General features: G+C 40.0%; 2 protein-coding genes across 6 annotated transcripts in view; both read left to right on the top strand.

Annotated features, from left to right (window-relative positions):
- Positions 1-13: 13 nt before the first annotated feature.
- Positions 14-15,019, top strand: mvb12ba (multivesicular body subunit 12Ba). Of its 4 annotated transcripts, XR_003841360.1 has the most exons (11): positions 3,910-3,993; positions 4,266-4,387; positions 6,284-6,391; positions 6,561-6,657; positions 6,758-6,887; positions 7,668-7,811; positions 8,738-8,832; positions 9,327-9,382; positions 10,062-10,121; positions 11,764-14,129; positions 14,249-15,019. XR_003841360.1 is itself a non-coding variant. In XM_029516558.1 (10 exons), the coding sequence occupies exons 2-10, from the start codon at positions 4,277-4,279 to the stop codon at positions 11,848-11,850; spliced, it is 888 nt and encodes a 295-aa protein (XP_029372418.1). In that variant the 5' UTR covers positions 14-277; positions 4,266-4,276; the 3' UTR covers positions 11,851-15,019. The 4 variants fall into 4 exon arrangements, 3 of the variants coding, with proteins under 3 accessions (XP_029372418.1, XP_029372419.1, XP_029372417.1); XM_029516558.1 differs by lacking the exon at positions 3,910-3,993 and adding an exon at positions 14-277 and having other exon boundaries at positions 11,764-15,019; XM_029516559.1 differs by lacking the exon at positions 3,910-3,993 and adding an exon at positions 304-574 and having other exon boundaries at positions 11,764-15,019.
- Positions 15,020-21,698: 6,679 nt separating this feature from the next.
- The window catches only part of LOC115052155 (LIM/homeobox protein LMX-1.2-like), a 33,192-nt gene continuing 27,203 nt past the window's right edge, over positions 21,699-27,687 (top strand). Inside the window, exons 1-3 of one of the 2 annotated variants that reach the window (XM_029516107.1) lie at positions 21,756-21,822; positions 22,668-22,677; positions 22,754-22,933. In XM_029516107.1, coding sequence (XP_029371967.1) covers positions 21,756-21,822; positions 22,668-22,677; positions 22,754-22,933 — 257 coding nt within the window. Of the gene's footprint in view, positions 21,823-22,667; positions 22,678-22,749; positions 22,934-27,687 lie in introns of both variants that reach the window. The other variant, XM_029516106.1, reaches the window with a different exon arrangement.

Genomic DNA, 27,687 nt, shown 5'->3' with positions numbered 1-27,687 from the left:
CAACAATCCATACCGCACCGCAGCAAGTGTTGTGGTTCCTGCAGGCAGCGAAGAGGGGGTTGTTGATCACACCCCCACTGGAACCTCAATCCGACTCAGACCTTCTCACAAGCACTATGCAGACACACACTACGCAGCCTGTGTGTCCAAGTGGTTTGTTGGTTCTAGTAGTTTCTTGAAGATGGGGTTGTCCCCGAGGCTGTGAAGCGGAGCGACAGAGGACAAAACGACCGAAAGCAGAGGCAGACTGTTCGGATCACACTGTCAACCCCACTCGGTGAGTGAACCACTCAACTACTTAGCAAGTTAGCTAGCATTAGCAGCTACGGCAGACTCGGTGTCCTGAAGAGGCACGGTAGGCACACCGATACAGCGGGGACACTGACACACTCCACTGATGTGGAGGTGAAGGGGAGGCTGTAGGTGAGCTGGTAGACACCGCCGGCCCACCGACCTGACCACAGACACCACCGACCTGCTGACCGACTCGCCCGTTGGTCACAGCTGGTGCGATGCTACTATTAGCATGCTAGCTTGCTAGTCGTGTCGCATAGTTGGGTTATCGCTGCTGCTGGTAAGATATCTCTGATAAGCCACTGTTCAAATTAGGAGAGTAAGTGTGGCAAATACAGGCAGGATATTGTATAAGAGGATGATCTCCTGGGGTGGAAAAAGTCAACACGTTGGCTCAGGTGTCTGAACTGTTAGCAGTTTCTGTTTAACTACTGAACCCATGCCATGCCCAATCCCATGGATTCACGGCTACAGTTGATGATGAGCTGCTTCTCCTTATACAGACGTGTGACTTTTCTGGATTGTCCTGGTGTCACAGTGAATATGGTGAACAGTAGTTCATATCAAAGTGTCTTTTTAATGGCTTCAGAGATGCTGTCCAACGGTCTTTTTCAGTCAACACGTTCATTACTATATTATGAGTAGTCACATATGAGGCGATCGTCTGTATCAAAATGGCAGGGTGTATTAGACGTCTAATGAGCAGTGGAAGCTCATATATTGCCTATATACTTTACTCGACCCCAACTAGTTCTGTTGGTCTTTGAATATCTGCTAGAATAGCTTCCTCATCTTATCATGAACTAAACTAAGCCCCCGTGATAACCACTAGCACCATTTAATCAGGGAACAAGCTCAGGTACAAGACCTGGATACTGGGGATTTGTGTAAAAAAGCAAGAACAGGTTTTGCTGTGGGGTTTAACTGCTGGTTTACAGGATTTTACCAGAGTACATCACCATTATAATTTAGGGGATGCTCAGGTGGAATGTATGAAGATGCATGGAAAAGGCCATCCCAGTTATGCTGTGCTTTTGTCAGATGCACTGTTGTGTCAGCCTCTTCTAATCATAGTCACACTTATCAGATGTCGGCCGTCTGCTTAGAGTGGCATTTTCCTTACTTTACACTCCAGTGTGGGAGCAGCCTTCACATTTAAATTGGCTACTTTTGATGACGATTCAGACGTTGTAATCAGAGTCTACACATTGATGTGTTCTGTACATGCAAATATTCTACCAAAAATAACAGACCTGGTAAAAGGTTTACAGGAATACCGGCATTACATCCTGTGTGAAGCACCACCCAAGATGATTGTGGTTGGTTTACAGTAGTGCTCCAAACAAGAGCATTTTTTCTAAACAGCAGAATTGTAATAGTGCAGACAGGTTCTTCTCCGGGACTGGCACACCTCTGTGGAGATGCATCAAGCTATGAGAGACTTCCAAGTAACCAAACCTTTCAACTGAATGAGTTCTGTGTACAGTATAAATTTCTGTGGAGGTCATTGGTTGATTCTTGTGATGTGACCTGCATTGGGCTTGCTGGAGTCCTAAAATATAATCTCTGTGTGTTGTTTATACACACTCAGATGCATCTGATAGGATTAAATTCAATGCACGTCTCACTCTTTTGGTTGTGGGTCCATCTGACATGTGCCCCATTGATCATAATGTGTATGACTGAACTTGAAGTTTAAAGGTGAAGACACTTAGACACCACTAGTGCCAATAGGAAACATTTCCCGTCTCATTTGACTTCTAGAGCTATGACTCTTTAGGCATATTTTTGGGAATTCACTCTGTTGCAGAGTGAATATGGGTCATACAGCTCTTTATATCACTTGACTACTAGAAACTTATTCTGCCCTCATCGTTTGTGCACACATGAGAGACAGCGGCAGAGATGGCAAGAGATGGGGAGAGGGTAGTTGAGCTGTGAAGTACAAAACAGCCATTGTTTGAGAAAAGATTTTCATTAGGGCTGAGGCTGGAAATAGAGCAGTTGGATGGTGTGGTTTATTGAGGTGTGTCAGTGAATGCCCAGCCATATTGTCGGGATTGTGTTTTGGCCTTTATGCTCTAGAAGTTGTCATCCTCCAGAGGTGGTTATGTTGTAAATTTGCTTCAGTATCTTCCTGAATATATGCAGCCATCTGAGAGGCTCAACTCACTATATGCACAGATTACTTCCTCAGTCTTGCAAGATGCAGCATTGCAGGTGCATATATTTTAATACACTTGCCACATGCAAAACATGCCTTATTTAGAAATGAGTGTCTCTGACATTTTCTAGGCTAATCACGTTATTAACAGATTAAGCAAAAAACACCTGCTAAACAAACATAGTAATGTAAAGTGTATTTTCCTTTCAAACCTATCTTTGCTAGATCTCTGTCAAACAAGAGAAGGTTTATTTCCAAAAAAAAAAAAAAGACTCCCTTAAAATTTAAACATCCATGCAACATCCATTACATGGATATTTCTTCACTTTCAACTTTTGAATTTATCATAAAAGACCAGTGATGTGCCCATGATCAGACTTTCAGAAACGATTACTGTGCACTCTCTGGCTCAGGGCCCTGGTATGTCAGCTCATTGGTCTGCAGCTCTCTAGGGTCAGAAGAGCAACTTTCAGCCTTTTCTGGATCTTTTATTTTCTCTGTTTGTGTCACGGCGCTGAAGACAGAACTATAGTAGTCAAGGAGATGCTATGCATGAGGCCTCTGTTGTCTAGGCAGCTGCAAAAGGGTGTCTCCTTTGTGTAAAACACACACTGCCTCCTTCTTATTAATATGGTGCTGTGTTCCAGAGAACCCAAAAACTGAAGGGTTGAATTTTTTGAACCATCTGCGTCACAGTTTCGACTGAGTGAAGTCACATTTTCAAGGTGTTCTCTGACTCAAAAGAAACTGCAAAGTTGATTCGATGTGGATCTCTTGGCCTTGTGGATACACCCACTCCAGAGGGTTCACATATTCAGCAGTGCTAATTCAAGGAACTGGAGCTGTTTCACACTGCCTAAGTTTGTTTGCCTGTGTGGGTGAGGAAGTGTACTGTATAACTTTGTGGGCCGTTCTTATGAACTGATGTCACGCATAGGGAATGCTCGCTGCTGAGGGCTTGTTGGTTACATGGAGACTGATGTCACAGTGAGGATGTTCAGAGCTACTTAGTTTTGTTTTATGCTCATCTCTGTTTTCAGTTTGTGCTGGGGATTAATACTTCATATACTTGTGACTGACAGAAACTTTTTTTTATAGTTCATATTTGTTGTAGACATTGTATTCTAGAGGTGTGCAAAAAATCTCTCTCTCTCTTTTATCTACTGATACAGAATCAATTAATGCTTTCCTTCAGTTTTGTAACAGACACTGGCTTTACACTGTATAGAGCCTAGAGGATATACTTTGGGTTAGGGTTACGCAACTGTCTCAGATTAGTCAGTAAGATTGAGGTCCATTACCTAATGTATGACAGAAACAGAACTAGCTGCTCTCTCTCATGCCCTGAGTTTATTTATGTGTATGGCTCTCTCTTTCTCCTCCTCTCACCTCTCACTCTCTATGTAAGTGTCTGTGATTTATTTTTAACCATGAGAAGCAACAACTGAGAAAGCAAGTGAAGTGACATCTCCTGCCTGTCTATGGATGGATATCTTACTTTATGTTTATTAACTGGTCATCTGGTCAACGTCTGAGTGTGTACATGTCTAGATTCAGTTATATGTAGCTGTTGAACTGTTAATACTAGAGCAGTACGACATTCAATAAAAAATCATATTGAAGTTATGTTGGCAAATATTGTAATTTTACTTTTAATATTTGCGTTTTCATAAAATTTTTACAGAAAAAAATAGAATGATGATGTGATTTTTTTTATTTTTTTTTTTAAAGGGAGGGGGAGTGCCACTCTACTCAATCTTCAGACCAGGCATCAAGAAGTTTACCTGCTCATTTCTTTCTGTTTCAGAATCCACAAATATGCCTGAGGTTCGGGAGCTTTCTGAAGCTTTACCAGAGATGCCCATGGACCCAATCACTGGAGTTGGTGTAGTGGCCTCCAGGAACAGGGCACCCACTGGATATGATGTGGTAGGACACAGAACATTACTGAGCAGATGGGCATGGACACCAATTTATCATGCAAAACGGAAAGCAGCTTTTATTATTCCTGTCACTGAAGTGTGACTTCCTCCATCTTTTATTACCCTCTAAACCCCATCACATTGTTTTCATGTCAACCCCCCACCTCTATTTGGGGGGATGGGGCCTGGCTCTCCACTGCCTGTGACCATCATAAACTCCTTAGTTTAAAAGTTTTCAGGACAAAAAGTGACAACCTCCAATTTTAAAAGATCTGGGACATCATCAAAAACTTTCGTATGTCACCTTCCACGTAAAGGTTGTGATCTATAAAAAACAGACTTGATGGAAAAAGTTCGCACCCCTACGGAAACTCTGACCCATGCATACACACATTTTGGGAAAAAAAGGGCATTTGACGACCCAGACGGTGCAGTGGTGAACTGAAGTCAGATTGAAGAAATGAAGAATGGGAAGAACGATTATGTTTTTATTATTGCCACATTTAATTTCAACCCATATCATGTGTTAGAGCCATGTCATCAGAATGATTTAATTCAATTGCTTTATTTTGCATTACACTGAGTAGTTGTTTCGGAAACATCTCCTTAGAATCTGCCAGAAAATTCTAAGTCAAAATCCCTTCTCCATATTTAATCACCACCGTCTCTCCATCATATTGTTCACTCCTGGAGCTCAGGAGGAGGAGAGGACAACGCGGCAAGTGTGGAAAAGAAAGCCGTTAACAATCATTATATACTTTCCTGTTCTCAGTTCATCAGCTCTATGTGATGCTTTTCATAACAAAGCTGACATAAAGAAAAGGGTAACGTTCACACACTTCAGTCTAAAGAATATTTTTCGTGCTGGGGTTTAGCACAAACTGATTATCAGTCTGATTATTGTAAACCTATAAATACAGCAGTCAGCCCTGTGCATAATGCTGCACCATGGCACTCCTGGAGGACTACACCAGTGTCAGGATTAGTAGGGAGAAGGTCTTCAGGGACCATAATGACTTATTGGCCCATGATGATGACTGTCTTATGAACTGTTTATTTTCCCTAGAGCTATGCTCTTGGATCTATGTGCTGGACTGGGTCCAGCATTAGAGAGGGCAACATGGCACAACCACACAGAGGAAGACGCAGGTCCTCACCCCGTTTTTAAATGTGCATAGCGCAGAGGAATCCATCTTCAATGAGGTTCATGGCCGTGTGGAGTCAGTGGTGCCACCGGCACTTCAGGAGGCTGATGGCGTGCTTTGGATTCATTGGAGGGCAGGCTTCTTTACCATCCTGCCAAAGTGTGCCACATTATAAGAGTCTGTGGTGTGTTACACATTGTGACTCAGAGGAATGTTATCCTCCCCACCCCCCAGGATTATGACCTTTAGGCATGACCTGTAGCCCTTCAAGACAACGTTTCACAGCTGCAGGAACCTGTTGCCACTCAGTTTGCTTCCTTTGGTTTGTGATTCCAGTGCCTCGACCTACAAACTGGATGGTTTTTCAGGCCTCCACCTCACCAACAAGACATAACACTTGTATCTGAGTCTGATTTTATATGCAGGCCGCATTCATGAGGTGTTCTGCATTGACCATTTATGGTTAAAAATGGGCATGTACGGGGTGTGACATAAAGCCGACACAGCTGCACATACTTGTAGTCAGGAAAGTTTACTTTAAGTGTGCGTATACAGTGTTTTCTAAATGTGAACATTTTGTGGCATACTCAAACCTTGGTTTTTGATTATACACACACTTTTAGTAACGATCCTACGCACAGTTATATAAATGAGGCCCCTGGTCCGTTTGGTCTGCTATCAGACTATCATTATTTTTATATTTCTGTAATGGGATGTTCAGATGCTGTGCTTGTTATCACCAGTGTTTCTGCTTCCAGGTCTCTACAACAACAGATGGACTAGATGCCGACCTTTGGAAAGACGGCCTTTTCAAATCCAAGGTGACACGCTACCTCTGCTTCACCAGAGTCTTCTCCAAAGAAAATGTATGTAAATCATCCCACCTACCAGTTTTGGACATGACGATATTTTGCCATACTTAAAATATTTGAAACAAGTGGTGAAAACTTACAGGTGGTTAGATTCATTCATCCATTCTACCCCCCTTTTTTTCTTCTTGTTTTCCTACCCCACTCTCTATATCTGCCTCCACAGAGCCATTTAGGCAATGTTCTTGTGGACATGAAGCTGATAGATATTAAGGACACTCTGCCTGTGGGTTTCATCCCAATCCAGGAAACAGTCGATACTCGTAAGTTATCAAGTCAAGAAGGAAGCCACAGATAGAATCAGCATGTTAATGTTTCTGAATATGACAAATCCATACTCTGAGTGTGTTGTATGTCCCACAGAGGAGCAGGCTTTCAGGAAGAGGCGGCTCTGCATTAAGTTTATTCCTCGGGACTCCACAGAGGCAGCAATCTGTGATATTCGCATCCTGGGACGATCCAAGCAGGCCCCCCCCCAATATACCTTCATAGGGTCAGTATCTGAGTTTTGCATATCAGTCCTTGTTGTGTAATTATAATTGCCAAAGAAAATATAAAACAACCCAACAAATTCTGTTAAGATATTTTAATTGTTGCTGAATACAAATCACTTAGGCTGCACTTTCCTTTTTTGAGTTGATTTTTTTCAGTCGTCAGTGGTGTCCAAAATACACTAAAATACAGTAGCTCAGGTATGTTACAGATGGGGCATGATCAGTGATGGGAATAAATGTAACACGCCATTACTTTTTTCACAAACAGGTAATCTTTCCATTGTTATTAAGCCATTAAAATTTTTTGTGTGGGGGGGTGACCACTATGATGATTGGCTAAGGTAAAGTAAAATTTCATGGTAAGCCAGTTGAATTCAAAGTTATGATAAAAGGGGAAAAAACAACTTTTGGAAACTTTTGGAAATACTAAAAAAATCGGAACCCAATAGTTACTTTCCCTGGTAACTATTAACCAGGAAGTGCACAGGAGCAGACAGTAGTGGAACTGGTGTTCACAGAACCCCAAGTCATATAGCCAGAATATCAGCTTTTGTCTGAACATGTGCAAATTGTTCATGCATTCCAACTGAAAGAGATATAAACACAGTCTTCCACATCAGCTCAAGAGAGGCATATCATCCTTAGATATTAAAAGAAAAAAATTACATACATGCCCTTAGATTTTTAGAGTGATAAAATGTATCTGTACCTTTTAAATGTAACTTTAAAGGTATTTTAAGCTTTTTGTGTTTATTGATGCTTATTAACTTGTTGGACAGCGAACTCAACAATATGGGAATCTGGTATCGCATGGGGAACGTACCTCGGACCCAGGACTCCATACACACATCAACCACCAACAATGTGCAGAATATGAACTCTTCCTCCAGCTCAGCACCAGTCCCAGCAGCTCCTTTGCCCAAGTATGTTCACTCTGTGTCAGACTCATCCTCACTCATTCAACCAACTCACATATAAAATAAAGGAAAGAGGATGGTTTCCATCCTTGCTCAGAGGAGGCACACTTCCAAGTTTAATTCAGAGTGAAGTCCAATCACTACCATACTGACAGAAAGTAATGAAAGTTGCCAGCTGAAGATTTTTTAGTGAACATTGCATTATTGGATTTTTGATTACGCTCAATCACATTACCTATTTTGAATGGTCTGCTAATATTCTCCATATTATGTCCAAGACATTAGTATTAATATTTTAATCTCTATTGAGTCCTGAACATATGAACATGAGACAGATTTGAGACTGCTCAGCACTACCTTTACCCTGATAACATCAGATCAAATTTCACATTCAAAGAGGCATATTACTTTTCAAGTTGTGATTTCAGGACGAGCAGTGTCAATGACAAAAATAAAAAGTTACAAAACAAAACTTTTTACTATTCTGATCAAAGACAGATGATACATCATCATTATCAATATGTAGTGTTAGCATTGTCTGGCAAAGCATTCTCTTGGTTTGGATAAACTAATAAAGATTTCACAGCAAAGATGAAGTGTATACATTTCCTACAGAAGCAATCATCCATTCCTCTAAAGCTTTAAAGCTGTTGATGTATATGACTGCAGACATGTGCACACATTTAGACACAAACACAAACACATTCCACCCCCCGAGGACCCAGCTTTTTCCCATACCAGGGTCCTTTTCCTCTTGGCCTCTGCTCAGTTTCCAGCTCTGAGTGGACGTCACAATAATTGTACTCAGGTTTTCATTGAGTATCTGCACAGATGCACAGATTTAATGTTTCCTTCCTGTGCATTAACCAGGAAACATATCCAATATTACTAAGAGTATCATATCTAAAGTATTATGTTCTTTTTGTCCTAAGGCATATTTCCATGACTCTCCCAGCCAGTTTCAGAGGGAAAAACACCACCAGACCTGACTATGAGCACCAGAACTCCAACCTTTATGCCATCTCAGGTCAGCAAAAGTCCTCTATCATCTCTTTTCCCAACAGTCAACCTAACAACTGAATATCATTTGTAGGCTTTGCAACTCCCTAGTGCTTCATCTATAATAATATATGTATATAGTGGTAGCATCTGTAATCTTAGATAGTGTCTTGAGCCATATTAAGGTTTTTCATGAACTTTTAAGCCTTTCACACAAATTATTACTGTGAAAATTTTGACTTTTTAATGCTACAATTTTCCATATAGGCATCAACATAATTATAGCTTTGATAACAATACAATATACTGGTACAAATGTACTCATTAAAAGAAAAAAGAAAACTCTTAAACCAAAAGTTTTCATATAAAATATTAATCACAAAAATGTAAGAGAATTGAGTTAGTTAACTGATTATAATGTACACTCAGTGAAGTTAGGTTTATAAACCTAGTGTTGACCTCTGCTGTGACACAGGGACATACAGTACTGTTTTGTTGGTATTTATTATTTGTCCTTTTCAGCCATGGATGGAGTCCCCTTCATGATCTCTGAGAAGTTTGCCTGTGCTTCATCTGATGTAAGTTAGTTCACTGTAACTGAGTTGAGTCCAAAGCCTTTTCGTGTCAGGCTGAAATGGTAAGTTTAAATTATCGAGGGCACCATAATAGTATAGCTGGACTGTAAAGTGAAGTCAGTGTTGACAAGCCTTCAACCTTCATTCTCTCCAATGACCCTCAGCGGGTGCCTCCGCTGGTTGGAAAAAGAGGTTATTGAGTTATTAACTCAAAGACCATTTTACTAAAGAGTTTCAAAAAAATCTAAATTGTCGGTCCTCATAACAAACTGGAGAGTTCAAAACAGCAGATGACATCGCAGTCAGTTGCTTCTAAGGTTTTATGTCCAGTTGTCCAGGTTTTTCACACCTACTAAAATTCTTGACCTGCAGTTCAATGTAACAAGAGTAGAATCGTAAAAGTTGAGTAAAGAAGAACGTTTAACCTGTATGCCAATTGTCTTTTCTAACTGGTAAATGTTCTCTAAGGATGGAAAAAGACAGTAGAATGGGACATAGGAGTGCAAACAATCCTACACAAATTGTGTTATCCTGCTTTATTCTACTGACTGATGAAAAGTAGACAGGTTGAAACCTCCGGGCACAGGGAATAAGGGTATTAATTGAAGTATGAAGTACTTCAAAACAAGTTCATACACCTGAAGTATTAACAAATAATTTACCGCACTTGTTCTCTGTTCAGCTGCAGCAGGTGGATCTTATGGGCATCACAATCAAGTCACTGGCCGAGATTGAGAAAGAGGTGAGTTCATAGATGTCAGTGAATCATTTTTATTAATCTCAGACATGATCACTGAGAAATAGGGACACAGGAGATTCCTCCCAACGAAGAGTTGTGATGCCATCACGAGTATCAGAAACCCTCTTCAGACTGTCTAAAATAAAGGATCGGGTATCTCATTTTAATTTGTAATTTGTGATTACACTGTCCTATGGAAATAAGGTCTTTGCTGCTTTAAAATTTTTATCTGAATAGGAAGCTGATTTACAGCAACAGTGCTTGAAGCTTCTGCAGCTGTAGCCTTTATTATGTTTATTATGTTAATGTACAATTGAAAAATTTAAATGTCCTGTTTTAGAAACTACTTTTATGGCTTTTAGAAATTTGAATACTATCAAAACAGAGATTCTACAGCCTCACATTTCTGTTCATGGTTAGGGTTAGGGTTAGGGAGATGGGAGATGTAACCAGATTCAAAGAGATTAACCTGAGCCACACAATAATGCAATAGGTGATCACATCATACCCAACCAAATTTGGTAGGTATACAGCTGTTCATCAGGAAGAGATTGGGACTCTTTATCCAGGAATCAGCCTCTACCTGTTTTTAGCACGAAATTACTCGAGCGGCTTGACGTGACTGAAGTTATAGCTGATAAAATACTAATTCTGACCAGTAGAATAGTCCTATGATCACAGACCTGGGGCCTGTTCCACATGTCCAGGACCTGTTTTCATTATATGGCTTCACTTACCTAGACATCCACAATCCTGATAAGCGGCCTCACAAAGCCAGTTATCCACTTGTTGATTGAACCCAAGGTTTTCCCATCTAGTTCTGTGAATGCTCACATAAAAGAGGTGGGGTTTGCTCCATATGACCAATCGGACCATGAAGAAGACACAAAGCTATGTATTTCACAATAGAGGAGTAAACTATACTATTAAGAAAATATGAGCACTATATATCAATAATTAAGGCATAAAGTTACACAGTTGCAGCTGCCAGGAGCCGCAAATATTGCTGGGAAAAATAATAGACTCTGTCAATGTGCAAATTACAGGGGTTATAATATTAAATCTCCATATCAATTAGATGTGCTGTTTGTGTGCTCCATACATTTGTGCTGCAATTTATTTTATTTTCTTTATAAGCACTTCTTTGACAATTGTTACCTCTTTACTTAAGTTCCCACCTCACTGGAGCAAAGCGGACTTGGGAGCAAGTCTGTTTACGTCATCCAGAAAATCAAACAGGCTAACTCGGTCACAAATTTTCTCTCTCTCCTCAGAGTGCCTCTCATGATTCTGTCGCCCACATCAATGGGCTTGTCTGGGAATGAGCAGGCCTTTTCCAAGAAGACTGATTGGTTAATAGGCAGGCTGATATATCTGCTAAGCTCTTAATTCTGAATTTAACCCGGTCCGGGGCAGGTTAGGGGTTCCATGTAAATTACCATGGCAACGTGCCCCAATAGAAAGTAAACAGCCTATATGAGGCTGAAAATCCAGGGACGTTACTTTACTAAACTCAAATCCAGTTTTTGTGATGTAGGCCTCGGGTCAGTTTAGGCCAGAGGTTGAACATCTGGATTGTTGTTGTGTGTCTGAAATGAAAGTTTGTGGGTCCATGTCTCAAACTGTTCCACTCTTCTTCTGTCAGTATGATTACAGTTTCCGCACAGAGCACAGTGCAGCGGCTCGGCTCCCTCCCAGTCCGACACGGACGTCTCTGAGCTCTGAGGCCTGAGAATTCCCTCTGCACTCCAACCCCTCCAGGCCCTGGCAGGAGACACCTGTAAACAACTACTGACCTGCCCAAAGCCATCAGAGACACTCCAACACCTCAAACACAACTGAACTAAAAAAGAAGAAAAAAACTAACAAAAAAAAATCTGGGAGATATTGTGGTCTTGCTGTGTTAGTTGTGTTTTTGAAATGAAAATGAAACAAAAACTGAAAATGTTGAAAGACAAGCTGAACACACAGACTGTGTGGGGCTGAATCTCTGTACAACACTGATGCTTTTAAAAAGGAGACAGAAGTATTCAATGAAACTTTCGTCGTCTCCAACAAACAACCACAACCCTTTGTGAGACTCAACAAGACGAAGCAGACAGCATCTGTGTAAGTTGAACTTTAAGTGTGAACATAGATCATCCTTCCTCTGCTTCACGGGGCAGCTGCTGCCCTGACGGCTCCACAAGGAATCATCCAAGTTCACATGTTGGAATCACAAATGGGAAATTCATGATTTTTCATATTGTACTGAACTTCTTTTTCTTGTGTGTGTTTCTGTTAGTTCTATTGATGTTACTGTGATATACTGGTGTGACTGGTGTGGCAATTTTAGCGTCTTACCCTATACCACAGTCTGTACACGAGCCAGCAGCTTACTGTTAGTGTTTAAACCGGGGCACATACTACACACACGCGCTCAACACTATCCTTGTGATTTCATCATCTCAGCTTATGAAGAGTCTGCTGTTGCAGGGCTGGGTATTATCATCATCATCAAATCATGTTAGTGATCATTCAACCTGGACATTTTTCTGCTTTCTTCCTCAGAGTCGGGCTATTTACACTACCAGTCAAAGGTTTGGACACACTTTCTCACTCAAATGAATAGGAAAGTGTGTCCAAACTTTTGACTGGTAGTCTATGTTGTAGTCAGCCCATGTGTCTGCATCTGTCAGCCTCAGCTATATGTGTCATATATGTAACCAGAGTGATGAATTCTGGTTTCACTCCATTACACCACCTCCTTCAGCTCTATACACTCTACTAAGTTTTAGAGTTCTGATCTGCAGACTTTAAGCTTTTAGCATGTAGAAGTCTTTCAGAAACGCTCCTGGACCAATTTGAAAACTCCAGTGTTGTGTTTCGGATGAAACAGAAAGAGACCTTTGGTCATTTACCACAACCAGTGAAACAATGAACTACAGCCTTACTAACCTGTGTCTTTCTAGCAGTGTTATTCCTTTACATTCTGTATTTTATTGTTGCAACTATCTTCACTGATCTTTAGCATCCTTTATAGTGTTTAATGCAACTACTCAACTGTAGAGTAGACAATGTGCTTCCTGTTTCTTCTGGCTAACGTGTGCTCAGCGGACATGAAAGGTCGTGTTTTCAGGTGTGACGGTATAGATAGAGATGATTTTCATTAGTGTGGACACCTATTGAGAAAGAGAAATCTGCCTCTAGTGTTTGGTAAGTGGCAGGAGGATCAGGCAGACTTCCATATTAGAAGCAGAAATGTGTGATCAAAGCTGGCACAGAAAGAAAAGTTCAGCTCGCACTCTGTGCTCACTGGGTTTACAGAAACTGAATATATCACCATTATTTTTGTGTGTTGTGTTGACACATTCAGCCAGTGATGAGTTTGATACCCAGCCCTTACCTTATTCAGAAATATCTTCACTACTTCAAGTTACTTTTCTAAGCACAAGGTTGAACAAAGCTATTACACTTGGTTACTAATTGATACTTTATCATGTGAACAAAGTATTTTTTTTCTTATGCTGTGTAGATGTGAAATTTAGCATCTGCATGGTTATCCTGTGTAACATTGGTAGCTTTTTGATCAGCTTTTTTTCTTTTACCTGGAGGGAAAATTATTTTAGTCTGATTACATTCATTTAAGCTGTTGTCATGTTTGACATGTGAAGACCACTATTCAATGAGAACCACTAGAGTCCAGATCTAATGAGGTAGTGGGAGCTTTGGGACTGAGAAGGGGTCAGTGTGTTAGTGTCTTTTCAACCTACAAATGTTTTGTAGCTTCATAATTTTTATCACTGTTGTCTGTTTTTCCATATTTACATTTTTATTGTCAAATAACAATAGCAGGCTTCTCACATTATGTCACTGACTGTAGCAGCTTGAAGTGGCCGTGATGGTCCAGTGATGACGTCAACTGCCTCTTCTGGCCTCTGATTGTTAGAAACTGCAGACACGTGTTACTCTGTGATCTAAGTGGTTTTAGGCTCATCAGCTGGATTTTGACACCAATACTGATAACAGAAGGTCAGCAATACAAATGCAGTGTTGTTTATCTGTTCTGATTATTTCAATGAAATATGAATTTGCACAGAAATGAGTCATTCCATTTTTCATGTTAGCCCTGTTTTCTTTTTTTTCCCCAGTTGCTTTTCAGCTACAGATAAGAAGACTGGGTGACAAGACCTGTTATCCAGTCCTGCCACCAAGATTGTCAGTGGCTCAGTTGGCATAATCACTTGTCATTGAGGGTAGGCTTTTAATTTGTTGTTTTTGTTTTTGGTTGAGACATCACAGCGTCTGTGATTAGCTTAGAAGACTGTTACACATCATTTATACAAACAGCAGCTTTTGGGTCCAGTCCCGGTGACTTTACGTGTATCCAGTGTTAATACAGTGTTCTCCAGAAGCACTGAGGATTTAGGTGAATAGAAATGATCCAGTTTTACTCCTCTCCATTGACTCCATAAGACTTGATGGAATTAAGTACTTTGCTTTACTCTTTTCTTCAAAGTGTCTCTGTAATATTACCTAGTCCTAAATGCATGGATTAACTGCTTTTATGTTATGTTTTTGTTTGATTAGTGTATAGTCATTTCAGTATTGTGACTCTGTTGTGTCCTTAAAGACTCTTTGTTGTGTTAAACTGAACAGCTGTTTGTTTGAGTGAAAAGATAAACAGCTCATGTCTGTGACAGTATCTGTGATAAGCTCCACCTATATCATCTGTCAGCTATGTGTTCACCTCCAGACACAAACAACACAGCAGTCCTGCATCCATGGCTGTTACTTTGCATGCGTGGTGACATGGTTATTTTTGTAGGTTAATGATCAAAAGTCAGATTTTACTCACTAAAGAACAAACAAAAGCATCAGTTGACTTTGTATTCTAAGGAAGTTTTATTAAACTATGATGAACTTAATCTAAAGTTGTTTTTTGTTGTCCAAATAGCGATGGCTCAAGAATCAACCATTACAAATCGCCTGCACACCTGCGAATGTTACAGATGTAGAGTTCAAAGTCATTGTGAATGTAATGCACATATAAATACAACTGTTTCTTTGACGCATACAAGCATGGATGGATACAAGGGTACAAAGCTGCGCTGTGTTAATCAGTCGGCCAGCCCATGGCTCCACCCGCCATGCCATGCACTGACAGGCAAAGACCCCAATAAAGATCCCTGAGAAAAGAATGTCTTCAACTATATGTGTAACATATAGTTGAAGTCTAATTACAGAATTTGACATTAGAAATTAAATTTTACTGAAACCACAAATCAGTTTATTATTTTAGCACTTACTTCTCTCTCAACAGTGGCACAGTGCTACATTGCTAAGCACAGTTACCTCATAGAAAAAATATTATGGATTTGATTCCCGGGGTCTTGAGACCTTCTCTGTGGAGTTTGTATAATCTTACAGTGTCTGCGTGGGCTAGCCCAAGATACCCTCATCTAATGCAGGTTTAAGTTCAGCACTAAGTCTAAATAGGGCTAAGTGTTGGTGTGAATGGTGGTTTGTCTCAGCTGGCCCTGCAACAGACTGGCTACTGAATGTCATTTGGGATTGGCTCCACCCCCATTCTCTGATTTGATAGATCAATGGATGGATGTTTTGTCAACCCAAATGCTATGGGGGTTTTTGGATAGATTTTGAGTAGATGTCTGACATATGGTCTCTCTAAAACACTGTTGTCTGTACACAGGTATTCTAAACGATCAAGACAAGGCTAAGGATAAATCCAACAGTACAGCACCTGGAAAATAATGCTGGTGCGCACAAAGACCAACAGGCAACAGGGCACAATATGTTGCCCCTGAGATGTCATGGTCTTTGTAGAATGTTTTTGAGAGTGAGCTGCTCTGCTAATGCTGCTTTGGTAGTGCCTGACTGCACCCCTGATTCCCAGCTAACCCTAAAATGCATTAAGGGATCCGGCAGGTAGAGCCATTAAAAAAATTATGCAGGAAGTTTATTTAAAAATCTACCCTTTCTTTGTGAGCCTCCAGAGAAGGCCAGTTCAGCAGAAACCTCTAAATGTGCCCATCAACACCTTTGATTTTACACATTAGAGGATCTGAGAGCAAACTGATGTTGATTCACTTCTTCTGTACAATTTCCATTTCATTTGCTTTCAAGGTTTACTCACAAACACAAGTCAAATAGCACAAGCAAATGGATGATTTCTCATGTCCCTACTGCTGCAGGAGCTCTACAGGATGGAGTTGATGACAGCAACTGATCCAGATCTGTAACTGCAGTATCGCTGAGGGTGGAAGTGGAAAAATATGACCTTACTTGGAGTCAGGATCTAAAAACACCAGTCTTAGCAAAATTTTAATACATTCCCCAATTTAAACACTCCACAGTTATACAGCGTCATTATACTTTATACTGTTGACAAATGAAACACACTGTAACTGCCCAAAACACGTTCCTTAAGAGAAAATGGGTACAAATACAGAAACTCTACTGATTCAAAATATGTACATAAAAAATTTAAATACAAAACAAATAACCTAAACCTCCTGCAAATGAAACAACATGCTGCAGGAGGCTGTCCTGGCTAGAAGCTGAGGTTGTCTAACAGATGAGAAAACTACAGCTTGTGGATTCAAATGAGGTTATTTTCAAAGAAACTGAAGACTCAGAAATAGGGCTTGCATTTAATCCCTCATTATTTATTTTGGGGTCCAAACTATACTGCTACCTAACACATTCCACATCATGTAGGCACAACCAGGATACATAGAATATACCATAACGCCAAAAAAAAAAAACCTCATTGCATGAAGCTCCACAACAAATGCAACAGAAAGACTTGACCTATCCAGATAAAATGATGAGGAGCTCCAGGCCTCTTGGTCATTAAACGTGATTGTATTTCATTATAACTGTCACTAATCAGGGATCACAAGACTTTAAATCTTAAATCTCCAGACTCCAGGATGGTGTTTGTCTTCATGGCAGTCCTCAGTAGCCATCATCTTCAACATGCTTTAACAAGGAGCCACCCCCTCTCCTGCTGGTCCCACCCAGTCCTCAAGGACCAGCCCTTCAGTACAGAGGCCCAGAGAGCACACACGGCAGCCTAGCAATAAAACAGACAAAATGCAAACAAATTCCAGCAATTTGACTACATATGAGCTTCAAAACATTTTTGTACACTACGCTAAAAAGTGATGAAGTCGTGGCTGTTTGCTGCAGATCATCAGCTCCTTCCCTGACTCACCTGTTGCTATTGAAATAAACTGATGATGATTAAATTCATAAATTGAACTCACTTCCAAGTATGTATTGTATTGTAATAGATCTAGATTATAATTTAATATCCATCAAGGTCAAGGTCAATGTCACCTCACAAAAAACTTCAGCCACACATATTGCAGTGATTGTACACAATAGGTGTAAATGTATACAAATTAATCTTCTCCCCCAAGCATCAATTTTCACTTTTTCTTTTGATAATGAATTCCACTTTTCTTCATATTGTCTCTCTTTAAATGACTACATTTGCTGATGCAAGCTCTCTCAGTTAAAAGACATGTGTCTGATGTGTCCTGGGGTTTCTGGTACTTATTTCTATGTTCATTATTTAATATGTATTATAAACCATAAACCTTATATATTCTATAAACCATTTTTTAAGGCTGGGTGTATTTTAAAAGTATTAGTCTAACCACAGCTCACATACTTTCCTGTATCTCAGCTGGTTTCACCAAGGTAGGGGCTCATGCCTGCAAACAAGACACTTCTTTAATGAGGAAGCCTGGTTTCAGATCATCACCCTAAAAATTCTTTCAGGCAGAAACGTTTTGTGTCTTAGGACCTATGTGTCCCAGTCAGCCCACACTCACTAACTTCCTGCCTCACCACCTCATCAGTCACAATCTCTCTGGATGAACTCTGGATATTGAGAAAATTGATGTGGATTGTTACTCAGTTGCTGTGAGGATTTGAATAAAGACTCAAATCTATGCTCCTGCTGTTCATGCTCTTGGGTCCTGCCTGAACCTGTGAAATGATAAAACATCAGTGGATATCTGAGGAATAAAGTCTGGCGATAGGTCTGTGAAGTCCAGTGGTCCATCAAGTCTGATTCATGACTCATTATTACAAGCTGAGACCGTACAGTAAATAGAGATGAACAGTTTCCAACAGAGCCACCATAAAACTGAAGCAACCACTGGTGTAACACCAATCACAGTACAATGATCATGATCTCTCAGGAGTGTTGAACCTGCAAGATGGCCCAGATGTAGCATTACAACAGGTTTGCTTTGGTCCGAAGTTCTTCAGCTTCGTTATGGCTTTGAGCTTGTTGTTGAGATCCTACGTGCGCTCAACTCACTATGGGAGGATTTGGTTTCTTGAGCACTGATTGATTTTTAAACACATTCAAAGTGCTTCCACAACATTTCTGATTCATAAAATTCATGCTGATACTAAAATAATTCCACCAACCTGGTTGTGTTCTTTAAAAAAAAATGGAAATTAGAATTTTTGAATAATCCTAATCGGACCTGCTGATCTGAGTAAATTAAATGGATGACACAGACCACCAACACAGATGTTACAACATTTGGCTTGTGTTAATTTCAAAAAGACTTAACACATTTAACCTGGAGTGTTTTGTTGGTTGTTTTTAATTCTGTGGCTTTCTGGTGAATGTACAACTATTCAGAGGGCTTTATGTTGGTACCACCACAACCCCTTTAAGATGCTGCTTCATTTTCCACAGCCTTTCTCAGACCCATTACAGACACAGATATGGCAACTGGTGGCTGTTTCTTTTGAAACGAGAAAAAGGTTTTACAGATTTTTCTGCAGCTGCTTGTTAAAATAATAGGAATTCTGGAGGTCTATGTGTGTGGCACATTTCTTCAAAGAGTCTTCATGAGTGTTGTCAATCTTTTTATCTTCATGTTGTATACATGTGTTGCATTACATTAACAGGTGATGATGGTTAAACAGATCAAACCTCTTCTGCTCTTTGCCTCAGTTTTATATGATAGCTGCCGGAAAATTTGCATGAATGAGCAACAAGGATGCTGCACTAATTAGGTCTCACTCCGGGTAGGCATGTGACCACGGCCCAATTACCACAGGAGCACACCCAGCTTGTTACTAGTTAATCTTCTTCTAGCGTTTTGTTCTTCATCACCTTATAGTTTCCTTATTTTGTGAATGATGTATGTATGGGGCTAACAGATTGTTGAATTTCCCACAGATGAATAAACTCTATCTTTAATTCTTCAAGGACCTGACAAAGTCTTGACCAGATAGATGGTCAGGTGAAGGTGAGAGCATGAACTACCTGTATATGTTAATTTGACACCGTGCCATTTACAGATTTAAAAATTAGATGATAAGCAGGAGACAACAACAATAATTACATCTTGTGGTCACATCCAACACATAAAAAGTAAATCTAACGAATTAGACGTCTGAAGCATAAAACCCCCCCCCCCCCAAAAAAAAAAGAATCAAACATAATAGATTCCTGCTTTCAGTCCAACAAGGGTTATACACTATAGGTAGAATTAGGTTGAACACCCCACCCCTCATTGCTCCCTTTCCAAGGATGACGGAGAACGTGGGTGACTATCAGATAACCATCGCTACAGCAGTGTCCATGCTGGTTCTGTACAAGAAGACCTCCATGTGTCAGTGTGAGAGGCTCATTCTAAACTGATGAAAACTCCTCAGGTGACAATGCACTAATGAAGCCATAAATATGAGAATTTAATTCCATTTCATTACTCCTTAAATCCTGTGACCTAGTTCTTCAACATGTACAAAGGAGCATGACGAGGCAAAGAGCAGGACCAGAATTTGTACTGGAAATGTCAGGTGGTTGTTTTAAACAGGAGTAAGAATCTGTCACAATGAGCTGTGTTTACACTTCAAAGATGACCTGTCTGATTAAAGTGTTCATTTATGACATTTTTAAATAACTGACTGGTTTTACTCCATCACCACTGTTAAACGCACTACGTCCTGGGACAGAATGGACCCCGAGAGACCTGCAGGAGCCTCCAAACAACTATGCTTTCTAACAGTTTTGAATGTTTGTGTGTGACCTACCGGTTTAAGTGAACTTCACTTTTTGACCACAGGGCGTCAGGATTGGCCACTATATGGAGGTGGACTGGCCCGCTGAACGACGGAGAAGTAAAGAATTAATTTCATTTCGACAGTTATTTTTTATTAGCTTTTAATCATACAATGATTTTCTGTTGCCTAATAAGATCAACATAATAATTTCCTCTCCACGCACATGCAAATGCTTTTCAGAGCTATAAGCACCATGGCATAGCATAAAAATAATAATTATAAGAACAACAACAATCACCATCATAATCATAATAAGACACCATTATATTAATGGTACACCATTGAAATATAATATAAAAAGAGATAGTAATTTTAAAATAAGACCTGAAAACATGAGAGCAAAAAAACTGAAATATGTTTTGTTATGTTTTCGTTTTTTCAAGGGCCATATATATATATAATTCTTTGACATGGCCTTTAGAAAGCTTGCGATGTGGCTGAATTCAAAGCACTACATAACAAATTTTTGTCTCATCTAAAACATTCCACCTGCTCTCTCTGCTTTATTTAGCTTTCATTTCATTTTTCTCAAATAAATCCTGACACTTGGTGCCATGACTGAAGGCCCTTCCATCATCATCTGGTATTTGAACACGACTCACTCATCTCTCCATATTTCATTTCCCTCCAACTACAGCCACCTCCTGCTTTTCATGTATCCGCAAACTGACAGTGAACGCAACGCCAGAAAAGAGGCAGCTGACTCATGAGCGGTCTGATGGTGTATTTCACTGCCTTTATTATTTACTTCTTGTTGTGGCTGGTATCAACTCTTAGCGTGGATCTTTTAAATCGTCTTTAACAGCGTGGGCCATTATGCAATTTATACGATTATATCACGCTCATTTCAACGTTTTTATTATTATTATGACTTAAAAATTGTAATATATGCAATTATAATATCTGTTAATTTAAAAAGGGGGGTTACATGTGTATAAAATAATATTTTTTTTTAATTAATTTTGGGAGGGTTAATTTTCTTCTCCAATCAGCACGCGATCCTTCAGTTTGTTTGTTTGTTTTATTTTTATTTTATTGATTTATCTTTTTCATTCAGTCTTCTGAAGATTAGATGGATTAGGACAGAAAAATGGAGGCAGGTCTAAATGCTGAAAATGGATTTTCTCAGTAAGAAATCGAGCACCTGCACACACGTGTTTGCCGGTCCATGAAGTGAAGGCCTGAGCGGATTTCCAGTCCGGATCTGGGCTCCCGGTGCTGGTTTCTGTGGAGGTGGATCCAATACGGCGGCAGGGCTGCGTTAGGAGGGGGAGGGCTCTCACCCTCTCTAACAGGGACTCGGCCCGATGATGGCACAGCGCGCTTTCCGCCCCGCACCTCTGGATGTACATCAGCTGCTGCTCCTGGAGACCGGGGACTGGTGAACGGTCCAGCTTTACGGATTTTACCCACACATTTGCTCCACTTTATTCCCACAGCTGCAGGTCTCAGAGGAGACGGGGACCCGGATCCCTCATGGACGTTGCAACAAGTCTGGAGCGGCGCAGTGTTCGTCCTGCTGCCTGTCTGAAGATGCTGAATGACATTAAAATCGAGGACCGTCTGCGGACCGACGCCTGCTCCCTGGACATTATGATCGGTGAGTCCGTGTGTGTGCGCGGCAGACCTGCAGCCTTTGTGCTTTTTGACAACACTGCTGTCATCATGATTTTTGAATTTCTGGCCTATCACTCCAATGCATTTTTATTTCCGCTCTAAAAATCATCGTATTTAACATTATTACGGTATCACACGTCAACAACTGGAGGCCTGTCTTCGTGTTATTTCTTAATTGTTGGTGTTTTTTTTATCCAAATTAAAAGAGGAGCATTTCGCAAGTACACAACGATCTCTTTTTAAAATAAAAAACAACAAAACATGGACGTCATTCCTTTAGATAACACTAATTTAATAGCCCATAAATTCTCTGCAGGGGAATCTGTGGCCTCCTCCACTAATTTTCAGATTTCTTTTTAATGTTTATCTTTTTTCATAATTTATTTTTCCTTCTGTGTTTTACATGATTTGTTGGTTTTTGTGCTTTTAAAGGTTTAAAGGTATTATTGCAACTTTATATTGTGTTATTGTTATTGTTTTAGATCATATGAGACAAGATATAAATCTAAGCAAAAACAAAGGAGCTCCGCGCTTTCCTTAGGAAAACCAAAAACTGGGAATGTGACATTCAGCCACAGCTGATCCAGAATTATTTTGGTTTTATTTGGACCTTTTTGGTGTGAACAGTCAAACAGGCCTGCAGGTTCTTAAACACAGAGAAGGAGAAGTGAAACCGTGAATGGAGCCAGACTTTGGAGTGAGACTTTTGGAAACAACGAAGGTGAAAGGAAAGGTGGAACTACAGCATCACAAATTAAAGCCCGTTTCTCTCCACAGGGTCCATTTGAATCTTACAGTTGGGCCCTTTTCTATTATTCTAGTGAACAGGCAGTGATTGGTGATGAAGTGTTGAGTTCACGGACTCCTCTGTCCCTGTCGTGGCCCTGATGTGTGTCTTCCTCTCCGGCAGGCAGCCGCTCCCGGCGGGCCGTGTGTGAGGGCTGCACCCGGATCATCTCCGACCGCTTCCTGATGCGGGTCAACGACGCGTCCTGGCACGAGGACTGTCTGCAGTGCGCCGCGTGCCAGCAGCCGCTGACCGCCACCTGCTACTTCAGGGACACCAAAGTGTACTGCAAGAGCGACTACCAGCAGTAAGAGCCAGTCCAGTGGTCCGGGCCCCATGTGGGGGTCCGTCCGGTGCTCAGGCAGGGCCGCATGTGGGGGTCCGTTCGGTGCTCAGCCAGGCCACATGCTGGGATCTGCTAGGTGCTCAGCCAGAGCCAGATGTGAGGGTCCATTCACAGCTAATGTAAAGCCAGGTGTGGGGGTCCGTTTGGTGCTCAGAAAGGGCCACATGTGGGGGTTTCTCTGTACTCAGGCAGGATCACATGTGGGGCTCTGTTCAGTGCTCAGACAGAAGGCTCCTGTAGACCAGATCTAAAGCTAATCAGTCCCCAGTCAACCAGCTTCCATTTCCATTTTTTAGTCTCTCCAGACTTCAGTAGACTGTTTTTTATTTGAATGATAATCATCCAGTTAGAGGAACTCATTTGTCTTTATTTATTTATTTGTCTACATTTGTTATCATAGTTTAACACCACAGGGTGTCAACATTGTATGAGATTGATGCAGTTATAGTCTTGCAGCTAAATATTTTATTTCAGTGCATGCATTTGACCATCACCATCTCATTTGTCATTAGATATATTTAATTTCTTTTACTGGAGTACAGGCCTCATTTTTAAATATACACATTTCCATTACTTATTTTTTTTACCCTTATTTTTGTTCTTGCAGTGAATAAATATTGCAAAATATACATTTGAAAAGATAATTTAGCTGCAGTTACATCACAAGTTTTTAATTCTATGAAGTAATTTCAATAAATGGGTCATTTTATAGGCTAACTAAATATAACATGCTGGTTAAAGCTGATTATTTAATTATCACTTTTATTTTTAATGTAGATTAATATTAATTATAAAATTCATGGATATTGGTAAAACATAAAATTACACATTGGGATTTATTCTGAAATCTAGGCAATAAGTTACCTTGATTTTGTTATAAAATTTGAGAAATTGCCACATTTGTCTAATAATGCAAATCAGCAATGAATTTTAACACATATTTTTGCATAATTATACTTTCATAGGAAAATCAGTTATTCAATGTATTGACTCATTATTATTTTATAATATTTATGAGGCTTTGATGGATTGCGATACATTCAACGTTGCTTTGCAGTTCCTTATTCAGTGTCAAACAGTTACCAACAGAAAAGGGTTATCGCGCCGAGCTAAAAGAATTACGCATGAAGACATTTTGAGGCAAAGTGTTGGAGGTGGTGTGTGTTAGACATTTTCGTAAATGTACAAATGTATGAGCGTGTGAAGGGGCCCTGAATTCAGCAGAAGAATAGGATATGAGCTTTTGAAGAGTAAGATATTACACCTCATAGAAATCTTACAGTTTGAAGCCTTTGGTGTGGTTGTGGTTTGACAGTGCTGTGTTTATATGAGCCTTGTTGTTTGCGGGGTGTGGAGGGGGGGCTCGCCTACTGTGAGTGGGTGGTCTTGCCTGTTCTATTGAGGTTTTTTCCAGACAGCCTGGGCAGCATGCTGACAGCAGGCCGTCTGACTGTCAGATCATCTCTCTGCTGGGCTTCTCTGTGAGTCTGTCTGCTTTTCTTAACAAGTCTTTGTCCGAACCTGGAGCTTTAAACACTCACTGTCACTGCTGCATGCTGGATGTCTGGGCACCAACAAAGGGAAACATATAGTTTCAATGTCATCATACTACAGTTTCCTGCTAGCAAAAATAGATAAGAATTTGTTGATTTTTTTCAATCTTTAACCAAATTAAAGGTGCACGAAGATGAAACCCTTTATAAAACAGAGAAATAAGATAGAGTTTGGCATTCAAATGCGAGCAGAAGCACGCGAAGAAACAGAGAGATGATGTATTTAAAGAGCTGCCTGGCCTGGTTTTCTCAAACATGTTGAGGGGCCCTGTTGCTAAAGGCCTCGTGTTTTTTGTTTGTTTGTTTTTTGTCTTGACCTGGAAACTAATCCCAAAGTCCAGAGGATCACAGGGTCTATTCAGGTCACCCAGAAACTCAGGAAATTATCATTAATATACGAATCTACTGTAAAACATCACTAGATGTTCATGTGGGCAGAATTCTCTAAAAATAAAGGAATAAAACCCTGTTACACTATTAAAAAATATTTCTATCTATGGACTAAAATATTTGAGTGGCTGCAGTGAGATTGGTTTACTGTAGGTATATATGTTGATTAAAATGAAACTGATTACCAAATAATGTAGTGATGTGAAACTTAGCAAATATAGTTATTACTATTAAAATTAAGTATATATCATACATATAGTTTGAGGGAGAAATAATTGGACGCATTAATTGTTAATTGTTTAACAGTAACGCATTAAAGCTGTGTGATCGAGCATTACCTCCAGACAGGAGAAATAAAATTGTTATAGTAATAATAAAGTAATACTATTGTGCTGTTTAAACTGGTCCTGTAATATTATATGGATTTGAGAAAAACAGCAAATGTTTCAGGTAGACTTGATGCTGCCACATCATTGGCAAGATCCAATTTACAGAGCTAAATCAATTCAATTCACTTAATTTCAGTTCATTTCAGTTCACTCATTTAAAGGGCACACGCAAAAGCACAAATTACACAAAAAAAGAGGAAGACAGCCATATAAAAATAAACTCATAAACAACAGCTCAGGAAAATCACCTTTAAAACTAAAAATTCATTAATTTTTAAAGAGACCCAACTCCATCATGGCACACTGACACAACTAGTTAAAACAAATAACTGAGATGAATTACATAATGGACACATTTGATTAAAAAATTAGCTGGATTAACAGATAACCTTAATTCAATGAAACATTAAAATGTAAACTTTCAGTCTATGTGTTACTTTGGCTGTGAATGGAACATGTTTGAAGTTTGAAAATCTAAAAGAAGAGCCATGCACCCTTAGGACCCTGAACCATGGCAGTGGATCACTTTGTTTTATAAGATGATAGCTTATGTGTTTTACTGTGTGGTTTGATGGGCTCAATGGAGGCTTGCTAGAAATTGTCACATTATGATGACAATTGAATTACTTGTGTTAACTTTAGGTGGTGTGATTGCATTGTTTTGATCCAATTTTAGTATTATTTTGATCTTAATTAATAGTTGTTCAAGCTCAATCACATAAAGTGCAAGGCATAAAGTGTCTCATTATCTCATTATTACAAACAATAATTATCCTTATATTTGTTTATACTTCATGAACGGAACCTTTACGTCCTTTTATGAAAGCCAAAGTATGAAAAGTGCCCTAATGTGCCATCCTTGTGTGTTTGCTACATTTTGGTTACTGCTGACAGCGGCTCTCTAAACAGTGACTACTGGAGTGTCACTTTGTTGGATGTTGTTTTTAGTCCATCTCAGCTCAGGAGCAGCACACAGATGATAACAGGAGGATTTCTCACAGGCTGTTGCTTCTGTGTCTCAGCTCTGTCGTCCTTCATTAACAGAGAAAACAGTTTATCACCAATAAAAGGGAGATGTGGACGGCACAGTGGTGCAATTGTTTGTAATGTCAAAGCAAGAAGATTCTGAGTTTGAACCCTGGCCCTGGGGTCTTTTTGTGTGGAGTTTGTATGTTCTCCCTGTGCCTGTGTGGGTTCCAAACACATCCAGGTTTGGGTTCATTGGTGCATATAAATTGAACATAGGTGTTAACATAGGTGTGAGTGTTTGTAGGCCTCTGTATGTTAGCCCTATAATTGAACAGTCCAGGATATGTGCGCCACCGGCAACTGATTTCAGCTGGGTCTGGCTCCGGTCCTCTGCGCCTTTGAAGGGATAAATGGAGTAAATTTTGAAAGAACAAATTAAAAAAGAGATATTCGAGGTTAAAACAAGCTCAGTTCTCATAGATTCATCTTTAAGGAGGCAGATGTCTGTAGCATTGACATTCTTAGATGTAACTATAAATGTCGGTAAGGACGGTGGTGGAAATTTGACTGAAATTTTAGCTCCCCTTAGTTTTGCCACTTAGAGCTATGCAGAGATTGTGAGTTTTAACAGCCAGGTTTAGGTGCTTTGTGGAAATTGTTGGTTATTGTGAAAAAAGGGTGAAAGACTCGGATATGGGGGATGCTCAACAACGATCTTGAAAAATCAAAGACATGGCTGACCAGCTGTAGCAGAGCAGTAACAGAGATGGAGTTAGTGATGAGCTGCAGTCAATCCGAACCTCACTGCTTTTATCATTGAAAATTTTCAATTGACACAGTGTAAAGGTCTTCATCTCTCAATTAGCGGATATTATGTTTACATTTTGGTGGACCCAAAGTCTTTATAAATTTTTATTGTCAGTCTCTGTATAACTTTTTATAAACTCACCACCTGCTCCAGGCACATTCCCCTGTTCACACAGAGGAAACTAAATGAAAAACAAATAACCCCTTTAAAAACACATACCAGTTGTTAGGCTCTTTGTATCCAATTAACTACACATTTCTTACACTTTATGTTACCGCTGTCTATTGATCACTGCTTTCAAGTCATTGGACATGACCTGACTCTTGCTCCTTCTTTAAATTGTTTATCTCGTGATATTTTTTGTGATCAGAACTCATTCTTAAAACAAAGAGGTTTGTGTGACTTGTCATTGTAAAATTGGACAGCTTTATTTTACTAGAAACCAGAGGACCAATATTTGGCATTAATCAAAGCAGAGAACCCTGCAGGTGAGGATCCAGGAGTAAATCCTGGACCCGGACACAGCAGGCTCCATCCCCATGGGGTCGGGGGCAAAGAAAGGAGGAGGGTGGTGAACAACATTAACTCAAAGAAACAACACAGGAA

Source organism: Echeneis naucrates, chromosome 12 (genome assembly GCF_900963305.1).
Source record: "Echeneis naucrates chromosome 12, fEcheNa1.1, whole genome shotgun sequence".
NCBI lineage: Eukaryota > Metazoa > Chordata > Actinopteri > Carangiformes > Echeneidae > Echeneis > Echeneis naucrates.
This window is presented reverse-complemented; position numbering and strand designations above follow the sequence as displayed.

What these genes read in the sequence shown, in the direction of transcription:
- mvb12ba (XM_029516557.1), top strand. Translation starts at nt 3,960, where the DNA reads ATGTTTATTAACTGGTCATCTGGTCAACGTCTGA. An exon ending in CAACCTTTATGCCATCTCAG is followed by an intron (nt 8,833 to 9,326) that starts GTCAGCAAAAGT and finishes TGTCCTTTTCAG; the next exon opens with CCATGGATGGAGTCCCCTTC. An exon ending in TGGCCGAGATTGAGAAAGAG is followed by an intron (nt 10,122 to 11,763) that starts GTGAGTTCATAG and finishes TTCTTCTGTCAG; the next exon opens with TATGATTACAGTTTCCGCAC.